The 10,813-nt window shown below is 40.5% G+C and overlaps 1 protein-coding gene across 1 annotated transcript; it reads left to right on the top strand.

Annotated features, from left to right (window-relative positions):
• The first annotated feature begins 1,327 nt into the window (after nucleotides 1–1,327).
• LOC309488952 (uncharacterized protein) lies at nucleotides 1,328–10,264 on the top strand. Its single transcript, XM_082157402.1, has 4 exons — nucleotides 1,328–1,466; nucleotides 5,705–5,862; nucleotides 5,968–6,111; nucleotides 10,234–10,264. The coding sequence occupies exons 1-4, from the start codon at nucleotides 1,425–1,427 to the stop codon at nucleotides 10,238–10,240; spliced, it is 351 nt and encodes a 116-aa protein (XP_082013528.1). The 5' UTR covers nucleotides 1,328–1,424; the 3' UTR covers nucleotides 10,241–10,264.
• The last annotated feature ends 549 nt before the right edge of the window (nucleotides 10,265–10,813 follow it).

Raw genomic sequence — 10,813 nt, forward strand, 5'->3', positions numbered from 1 at the left:
TTATAACTGTAATATAAATCATCTCATTAGGCTAAATAATGGTAAGACCAGTTGTTTTGAAATGTACATGAAGTTATTTGAACGCTAACCGTGTGAATGAGTCTGACTCCGGATTTATTCCCTCAGAACCGCGGAATGTTTCTAAGCTTCTTCTTCTTTGGTTCCGTCCGTGCCGTTGGGAGTTTTAGCGCTGCCCTCTAGTGATGTGGAAGCATATCGCTCATGTTTACACTTACGATTACCTCGTAAGGAATTTGAAAGCTGATTATACATAACCCATTATCTATTTATTAAACTTGCATGCAAGCAACTTAATCTAAAAATCCAAAAGGAATCTTCCAAGGTTTCCGCAAAACGGTTAATAAACAGAACTGCATGCGTCTCGCGGAAGAACATTGTAGCTGGAACTACTTCTCTGTTTATGTCTATGACGAGTCACGCAGGTACTGTGCTCCTGTAACAGCTGTAATGTAATGCTGTCAAATACATTTCTGATGGGATGCAGTTTTTAATTTGGTGTTTTTGCTGCAAACCTGATTCTGTATTACTGCATAATTCTGCACTGCTGACAAGTTTTACTTGACCGCGATAGAGCACAGCAGTGTGTTAGAAACAGCACTTTTTAAACTGACTAAACCAATCTATAAAAAGGTAATTTTACACTCAACTTTGAACACTTACTTAAAATTATACCTTCACACTTGCATATTTTCAAGTAATTGTACTAAAATGGAGCTGTCCGTGGTCCTGTAGTTTTAAGGCTAATGATGCACACTTAACAGCTATAATGTAATGTATAATGTATTAAATGTGGTGTTAATGCTGCAAACCTGATTCTGTACATGATATTAATTATGGAATTATGATAGTGATTATAAATTATCATGACAGTATGTAGTACAGTATGTACACGGACAGCCTGTCTGGGCGCTGTCAGATTTCTGATGGGATTCTTTTTTGAATTTTGTGTTTTTGCTGCAAACCTGATTCTGTACATGACCAGCCCATCTGTGCACTTTAAGACAGTTTGCATATGTGATGCTATTTTAAATTGAGCGTTTCCTGATTTCTGATGTTGTTGTTTTTTTTTGGTCTGTGTGCAGGTGGATCTCTTCTCTCTGGCAGGCTCACATGAAGGAGACCACTGTGAGGCACTATACCCAGAATGTTGCCCAGTTTATGAACTACATTTCGGAAACGCCTCCAACCTCCTGCCGCCTCAGCAAGACGGTCCTTATCGGGTTGCGCCGGGAGATGCGCCGTGTGCTAAAAACGCTGGGCAGGGGCGTGGCTATGCACCAGGTGGCGGTCAAGGCCATGAAGGAGGAGCAGGTCTTAAGCAAGGCGACCCGAGTAGGGGGAGGCTGCAGACCTGGAGCCGGTAGATCTACGCCCCAGGCAGTTTTACGCCCCTGTTGTTCCTGATGCGTCCAGTAGGGGGAGCCTGTACAGCGACACGAATTGAGGTATATTAAATAATCTGCTAAAGTTATTGTTGTTTAGCAACATAGACTGTAAAAAAAAATGCAGTGATGCAACATTTATTATTTATAAACGATTAGCTTGATAGAGCTAGGTAGATATCAATTCATTTCTATATATCAATGGATGGCCTATAATTTATTTCGAGAGACAAAAAGTTCTGGATGGTCAGGTTGATGTTCTGTCTGGCTTAAAGATTAACTGAACTGGAAAAAAAAAACATTGATAACGTGTTGTTTATGACAATTAAAAGTAAATTACACTAAAAAAAATTATTAAAAATATCAATATAGCTTTTTTATATAGCAACTGCAGGTCCTATACACACGAAAATTAGTCATTTTGGTTACGCGTTTGAGCCTGTGAGGGACAGGCCAGTAGTACTGACTACCACCACAAGGAGGACGATCAGTTTCAGGCTCCACCTACAGTACAGGATCGTTTGGGGGGAGCGGCGCACGCTGTATCGATTCGCCTCACTGATCAAGTGCAAAAGAAACTAGAAAAAATAAGTTTGTTGAGACAAACTTTAAGTTGGCTTGAGAAAGCCGGACCAGAGAGTTTGAAGAAGTTAAAAGTAGTTAAAAGTTTAAAGTAGTTAGAAGTTTTAAGTAGTTTTAAGTTTAAAGTAGTTTAATTTTGTATTGATAAATTAGTTAGAAAGAAAGAATAGTTAGAAAGAAAGAAAAAAGATTAGAAAGAAAGAAATGGTGGATTAGTTAGTTAGAAAGAAAGATGGATTAGTTAAAAAGAAAGAAAGAAAAATAGATTAGTTAGAATGAAAGAAAGACTGATTAGTTAGAAAGAAAGATAGATTAGTAAGAGAGAAAGACAAATTGATTAGTTAGAAAGAAAGAAAGAGAAAGAAAGATTAATTAGAAAAAAGATAGAAAGAAAGAAAGAAAGAAAGAAAGAAAGAAAGAAAGAAAGATGGATTAGTTAGAAAGAAAGATAGATTAGCTAGAATGAAAGAATGAATGAACGGTGGATTAGCTAGAATGAAAGAAAGAAAGATGGATTAGTAAGAAAGAAAGATGATTAGAAAGAAAGAAAGAAAGAAAGAAAGAAAGAAAGAAAGAAAGAAAGAAAGGAAGAAAGATGGATTAGTTAGTTAGAAAGAAAGAAAGAAAGATTAGTAAGAAAGAAAGAAAGAAAGAAAGATAGATTGATTAGTTAGAAAGAAAGATAGATTAGTTAGAAAGAAAGATTAGTTAGAAAGAAAGATAGAAAGAGAGATTAGTTGGAAAGAAAGAAAGATTAGTTAGAAAGAAAGAAAGAAAGAAAGAAAGAAAGAAAGAAAGAAAGAAAGAAAGAAAGAAAGAAAGAAAGATGAGTTAGAAAGAAAGAAAGAAAGATGAGTTAGAAAGAAAGAAAGATAGATTATTTAGAAAGAAAGATAGATTAGTTAGAAAGAAAGATTAGTTAGAAAGAAAGATAGAAAGAGAGATTAGTTGGAAAGAAAGAAAGATTAGTTAGAAAGAAAGAAAGAAATATTAGTTGGAAAGAAAGCAAAAAGATTGGTTAGAAAGAAAGGAAGAAAGATTAGTTAGAAAGAAAGAAAGAAAGATTAGTTAGAAAGATAGATTAGTTAAAAAGAAAGAACAAAAAATAGATTAGTTGGAATGAAAGAAAGAAAGACTGATTAGTTAGAAAGAAAGATAAATTAGTAAGAGAGAAAGAAAGAAAGATTGATAATTGGTTAGAAAGAAAGAAAGAAAGAAAGAAAGAAAGAAAGAAAGAAAGAAAGAAAGAAAGAAAGAAAGAAAGGTGGATTAGTTAGTTAGAAAGAAAGATGGATTAGTTAAAAAGAAAGAAAAATAGATTAGTTCATTACTTAGAAAGAAAGGTTGGAAAGAAAAAAGGTTAGAAAGAAAGAAAGGTTAGAAAGAAAGAAAGATTAGTTAGAAAGAAAGAAAGATAGATTAGTTAGTTAGAAAGAAAGAAAGATGGATTACTTAGAAAGAAAGATAGATTAGTTAGAATGAAAGAATGAATGAATGGTGGATTAGTTAGTTAGACAGAAAGAAAGATGATTAGTTAAAAAGAAAGAAAGATATATTAGTTAGAAAGAAAGAAAGAAAGAAAGAAAGAAAGAAAGAAAGAAAGAAAGAAAGAAAGAAAGAAAGAAAGAAAGGTGGATTAGTTAGTTAGAAAGAAAGATGGATTAGTTAAAAAGAAAGAAAGATAGATTAGTTAGTGTAATGTTTCCTGTCCTGTGTTTCCCTTGTCTTGTGTGCACTTTTGTTATTTCCTGTTCTGTGTCATGTTTTGTAGTCCTTTGTAGTTTTTCTTGCTTATTAGTTCTCCCAGGTGTTTCTAATTAGCCACACCCCCTTGTTATCTTGTTTAGCTTGTTTGTCTGTGTATTTAAACCTCTGTGCTTCAGTTGTTGGTTGTCGGTCGTTGTTTAATGTACTGTTACCTGTTCTTGTCCTGAGTTCCGTGTTCCGCCTGGATTACCTGTTTGTTTCATTAAATGTATGCTTGCACTTGGATTCTCTCTCTGCTTCATCCTTGCCGCAGCGTGACAGTTAGCAAGAAAGAATGATTGATTAGTTAAAAAGAAAGAAAGAAAAATAGATTAGTTAGAATGAAAGAAAGAAAGACTGATTAGTTAGAAAGAAAGAAAGAAAGAAAGATTGATTAGTAAGAAAGAAAGAAAGAAAGAAAGAAAGAAAGAAAGAAAGAAAGAAAGATTAGTTAGAATGAAAGAAAGATGGGTTAGTTAGAAAGAAAGATAGATTAAGACAACATAAATAAGCTTGTTGGGTTATTTTATTTATACACAGATTTTGTTTTTTACTTAAAAAAAATCTGACTGGACAAGAAAGCTTTCCAAAAGTACCCTACTAATATTTCAAAAGTAATCAGCATTTAGCACTGACACATGCGCAATCTAGACAGGCTGTCAATCAGTGCAGTTACACTGTTACGCCAGTGGGTCGCGGCAAGAGACTGTTTTTATGAAAGAGTCATTATTAGACCGTTTATTATAAGCTTAAAACACGGATTCAATATGAATAAAACAATTTGTTGACAATTACATCAAATTTAACTTTGAGCGCAACTTTACAATGCCTAATCTTTTTTTTACGGTCTATGTGCTCGTCACCTAGGTAATGCTGAAGCAGTGGGTCGCGGCAAGAGACTGTTTTTATGAAAGAATCATTATTAGACCCTTCATTATAAGCTTAAAACACGGATTCAATATGAATAAAACAATGTGTTGACAATGACATACAATTTAACTTTGAGCGCCACTTTACAATGCCAAATCTTTTTTTCTGGTCTATGTGCTCGTCACCTAGGTAACGCTGAAGCTCATGTTTCAAGTGATGTTTTTAGTCAAATTTATTATCGTGAGGTCTACCCAACATTAAAAACGAAAACAACTATCACATAAATATAGTAATAAGTCTTCTTACCATAATGTGTTTTTTTGAGATTAGAGGCTGAAGTCTTGTAAGCCGAAATCACTGCAGATGGCAAACAAAGATTGCATTGCATTTGCACGCTGTCTCCTTTCCTTCCTCTGTATGTGAACAACTCCTCCAGGTGCGGACATGGGCACTTGTCATCCGGTATTTCTTCGGAATTTTCAATGAATTCAGCATCTCGAATCTCCATGTCCATAACGCCAAAGATATAAGTTCTTTGATAACACTAAAATACACCTTCGCAGTGAAGGACGTGCGAGGACGAATAGCTCTCCAGAAACCGGGCTTTTTTCCCGGTCCAAAACAAGGGTTTTTATTGTCCCGTCCACGATCAGTTATTTCTATTGGATACCCAAATGCTGGTCAAAGATTTGAATATTAATTTAATTCAAATTGTACAAGTACTTAGTAACGAATGTGATTTTTAAAGTAGCGAAGTACATTACTTAACTTAATTTGTACATAAGTACAAGGAAAATTACAGACTTAAAAATATACTCATAAAAGTACAAGTACACGAAAAAACTACTTAATTACAGTAACGTGAGTAGTTGTAATTCGTTACTTCCACCTCTGCTATAGTATTAGGGTAGGATTAAGATTTGGTTGAGGTTTATTTGCATTTAATTATGCATAATTTACTGTCATTACTGTGGTACTAACTGTTAAATACAGTGTTGCCAAAATGTGGTTTGGTTCTTATCCATAAACTGTGTGTTGTGGTCACATGTTAACCTGTTTTACATTCAGCCCTGCAGATTTTAATGTGTAATGTATAATTACAGGTGGAATCTGTCTCCCGGTTCATGCACTACATGGACCCAAATGAGCCGAGCCTGTTGTTTGTTCGGGAGGTGGAGAAGGTGCGAGAGTACTTTAATGTACTCACCCAGACTCAACTCTCCAAGCATACAGTGCTCAACTACTGGAAGAGTCTCAAGAGGTCAGGACTGTGTAACGTAACAAACACATCATGTAACTGTCAACTGATAATTATCAGATAGGCTGTCTACTGACTGTAACAACCATTTATTTCTCTCTCTTTAAGGTTCATGAAGTACATCATCATGTCCACCAGCATCCACACAAAGGACAAAAGTCTCTTCAGTGATTGTAAAGACTTCATCAGTCCTCTGGACGGCATACGGGCTGGTATATCAAAGAAAGTCAACAAAGAGTTGACACAAAAACGGTATGTTTTTTAATGATTTTTTCACTCCTTTTTTTATCTATTAAACGTAGGGCTGGGTACCGAGTTCGATACGTCAGTGCTCAAACAAATACATATGAAATGCACAACGACACGCCTAAAGTCGCTCACGCACATACACGCAAACTCTACACACACGAGACGCGCGGAACTCTGCGCACATACTCATATGAGACGCGCGCGCGCACACAAACTGTCCATGCACACATTCTCATATGAGACGCGAGCACACACACACAAACTCGCGCACATACTCAATGAGACGCGGGCACACACACTCACAATACCTTAAAGATGTGGAAAAGCCGATCAAAAGTGTGGCTACATTTCTCCATTCTCGATGCCAAGTGTGCGATGCAGTATTTGCGGTAAAATAATTGCTGCAAAGACGGTACCGCGACAGATATGATGAAGCCCTTGACAGTGCACGGAGTAAACATAAGAGCAGAAAGTTGCTCCGTCTTCGACTGGTAACTGAAGAGATACCTGTTGATCACTCTGACAGTGTTTATATTGCAATAATGACCTACTGAATGTACACTGCCGTTCAAAAATGTGTTGGTCAGAATTTTTTTTCAGTAAGGATGCATTAAAGTGATCAAAAATGTGTCACAGTGTGAGACTGTTTTGTGTTATTGTATTGTATTAGTGTTGTTCCCTGAGTTGCCACCAGATGTCTCTTCCCCTCACTGTCATATGTATCATGAACTGCATTTCCCATACTCCTGTCTGTTAATCATTGATCATTTGTCACCAGCTGTTTCCCATTAACCTGCATATATAAGCTGTGTCTTTGTGTGTGTCTTTTGCTGGTTCATTGTTTGATGTCACTGGTTGTTCTGTTGCCTTCTCTGTGTCACCTGTTTGGATTATCATTTTATGTACGGCTGTGAGTTTATGTTTTTATTAAACACTGTTAACCTGCAAATCCTTCTCCTCATTTGATACCGTGACAGAATGAACCAGCCATTAAGGAAGGAGCGGGTTATCAGCCACAGGAGTTATCTGTAGCCGGAGTTATTTTTGTATCACTTCTATGGATCTGACACAGGAGAGCAACTTGGAGCGGGTGAGAGAGGCACTGAGTACCAGGGTGGCGGATTTGCAACAACAGCTCCTGTTGTTGCAGAGTGGTTCCGTGTCGCCCACACCATCCATTTCCCCCAACCCCACGGAGTTGAGTGGTCAGCCGGAGCCTAGCACGGACTTCCCTGAGAGATACGCTGGTGAGCCTAAGTTATGTGAAGACTTTATTAATCAGTGTTCTCTGCATCTAGATATGCATCACAGGACTTTCGAAACTGAGGAATCGAAAGTAGCGTTCGTGCTACTGCTGCTGACCGGTCCAGCAGCCACATGGGGAACAGAGGTGTGGGAGAGACGGGACCCATGCTGTGCCTCTTTCAAGGCACTTACCGGGGAGATGATTCGGGTCTTTTCCAAGACTAAGGTGAATTCTTCTCGGAGGTCAGGGAGGAGACCCCGTCCAAGCAATTTTTTGAGGGGAGGTAGTGCGCACCGGTCGTTGTGTGTTGGGACTCTGGGCCTGCGGGAATACACACCTGAGTCATATCACAAGATGGTTGCCACACCTGAGCCTCTTCACAAGATGGCTGCCACACCCGAGTCAATTATGGATGTAGCGAGTGCTAGAGACATGATTGTTTCACTCTTTCCCGAGCGTCGGCCACGAGAGAGGGAGATGGAGAGGAGACCCAAGCCTATTCACAAGATGGCTGCCGCACCAGAGCCACTTCACAAGATGGCTGCCGCACCAGAGCCACTTCACAGGATGGCTGCCTCACCTTTCTCTCCTATCCATGCCAGAACCCAGCGTCTGAGGTCTAGTCTGGCAGAGACTCCATTAGGGTCAGTGCGGAGGGCTGGCCTTCCAACCCCGATGCCGGTTTTCACGAGGGCCACTGCCAAGCCTGCACCCGCCCTCAAAATGGCCGCCGCCAAGCCAGCAGCAGTACCCAAGATGGCTGTCACTATGCCTGCGCCTATTTTTGAGACTGCTGGGGTTATACCTGCCCCTACACTCCAAATGGCTGTTGTCTCAGCGTCACCTGTTCTAAGGAGGGCTATCATCATGCCTGCACCTGTTCTCAGGAAGGCACCAGAGGTATGTTCATTGGACTCAGTATTTCCTGTGTTTACCATGGCTCTGTGGTGTGTGTGGTCTGCTTTCTGCTCTTCTGTTCAGCAAGATGTCTCTCAAGCCCATGAACCTGAATCGGCCATTAAGTCTGAATCGGAGTCTCTTGAACTTCCTGTCACGGCTGAGAGGTCTGAGCCTGAGTCTCTTGCACTTCCTGTCACGACGGAGAGGTCTGAACCTGAGTCTACTGTACTTCCTGTCACGGCTGAGGAAGATGAACCTGAGTCTCTTGCACCTCCTGTCACGGCTGAGGAATATGAACCTGAATCTCTTGCACTTTCTGTCACGGCAGAGAGGTCTGAACCTGAGTCTACTGCACTTCCTGTCACAGCTGAGAGGTCTGAACATGAGTCTACTGCACTTCCTGTCACGACTGAAAGTCTCTCCGTCCTGCCCAAGATGGATGACTCCGAGGTCTCTGAACTCTCTGCCTGGCCCAAGATGGCCGATTCTGAGCTTCTTGAACTCTCTGCCCGGCCCAAGATGGACGTCTCCGAGCTCCTTGAACTCTCTGCCTGGCCCAAGATGGCCGACCCCAAGCTAGTTGAACTGTCTGCCCTAGCTAACCTGGCCCATAGGGCCTCTTGTGCTTTTTTGCCCAGGTTCTTGTTACCGCCAGCACCACCATGGGTTGCAGCTCGGCTCTGGTGTCTGGAGATGCCTGCAGCACCACCCTGGTCTCCAGCGCCGTTCTGGTCTCTGGTCTCGCCTGCGGCCCCGCCCTGGCTCCCTGCACCCGCCCTGGCTCCCTGCACCGCCTGCGGCCCCGCCCTGGCTCCCTGCACCGCCTGCGGCCCCGCCCTGGCTCCCTGCACTGCCTGCGGCCCCGCCCTGGCTCCCGGCACCGCCTGTGGCCCCGCCCTGGCTCCCTGCACCGCCTGCGGCCCCGCCCTGGGGTTCTAGACCCTCCATCCCTCCCCCAGATCCACCTCCATCCCTCCACCCACCTGAACTTTTGTGCTTGGTCTTATGGAGTGTCTGGAAGCCACTCCTTTTAGGGGGGAGTACTGTCACAGTGTGAGACTGTTTTGTGTTATTGTATTGTATTAGTGTTGTTCCCTGAGTTGCCACCAGATGTCTCTTCCCCTCACTGTCATATGTATCATGAACTGCATTTCCCATACTCCTGTCTGTTAATCATTGATCATTTGTCACCAGCTGTTTCCCATTAACCTGCATATATAAGCTGTGTCTTTGTGTGTGTCTTTTGCTGGTTCATTGTTTGATGTCACTGGTTGTTCTGTTGCCTTCTCTGTGTCACCTGTTTGGATTATCATTTTGTGTACGGCTGTGAGTTTGTTTTTATTAAACACTGTTAACCTGCAAATCCTTCTCCTCATTTGATACCGTGACAAAATGACCTTAAAACATGTGTAATGTTACTAAAGATTTCTGTTTCAAATAAATGCTGTTCTTTTGAATTTTTTTATTCATCAAAGAATCATGAAAAAATGTATCATAGTTTCCAAAAACTGTTTTCATATTTCTGAAGGATCATGTGACACTGAAGTAATGATTTTGAAAATTCAGCTTTGACAACACAGGAATAAATTACATTTTGAAATATATTAAAATACTATTTTAAATTGTAATACTATTTCACAATATTACAAGTTTTACTGTATTTTTGATCAAACAAATTCAGGTTTGGTGAGCATGAGCTCTTTATAAAAAAATATTTTTTTCCTTTGTGCTTTTTTTTGTTCCTTTCTGGACTGACTAAGGAGCATGAGTCAAACTGAAAAAAAAAAACTAAAGTTTTTCTGAGGTAATTTGTTATGTAATCTTGTTAAAATGGATTTCATAAAATTGGTATCGAAAATAGTATCGTTCAGGAACCGGTATCGAAATCAAGGTATTGGTATCGAAATTTTTTGAACGATACCCTGCCCTAATTAAACGGAAATCGCAGGTGAGCTCATCATTACTATTTTATTTCTCAGGTACTAGGGTTACGGGAAGGAGAAGCTGCCGGCAGACTGTGTCGTAATCCTGGATGATGCCTTCATGGATTTTCTGATGGTTATGGGGAAACTCCAGGGTCCAGAAGCTGTTTCTGGGGAGGCCCTTGATAAGCATGACCATCTGCTGGTCCTCTATTATTTGGTGGCCATCGTTATGCTCAGGCTCCTCCAGCGGCCCGGTGTTGTTACCAACATGACCGTAAGTGTATTTTAGAAACCTTTATTTTTTTCATCAATGCCTCCTGATCTCTTGTGGTTCACAGATGTGTGTGTACCTTTTGATTATTAGTGAGACCTGTCATCGAATGTGCACAACTGTGTGTTTGCAGGTTGAGGAATGGCAGGGGAGAACCCGTACTCAGAACGGCTCGTCTGTGGTGGTGAAGGAGCATAAAACTGCTGCATCACAAGTTGCTGAAGTTCCTCTGACCGCTGACCAGGAACATGTACGTTTGTATTCAAAATTACATTATATCTGTGTGTGTGTGTGTGTGTGTGTGTGTGTGTGTGTGTGTGTGTGTGTGTGTGTGTGTGTGTGTGTGTGTGTGAGTGTGTGTGT

The sequence above is a fragment of the Leuciscus leuciscus genome (genome assembly GCF_965113295.1).
Source record: "Leuciscus leuciscus genome assembly, chromosome: 24".
Taxonomy (NCBI): domain Eukaryota; kingdom Metazoa; phylum Chordata; class Actinopteri; order Cypriniformes; family Leuciscidae; genus Leuciscus; species Leuciscus leuciscus.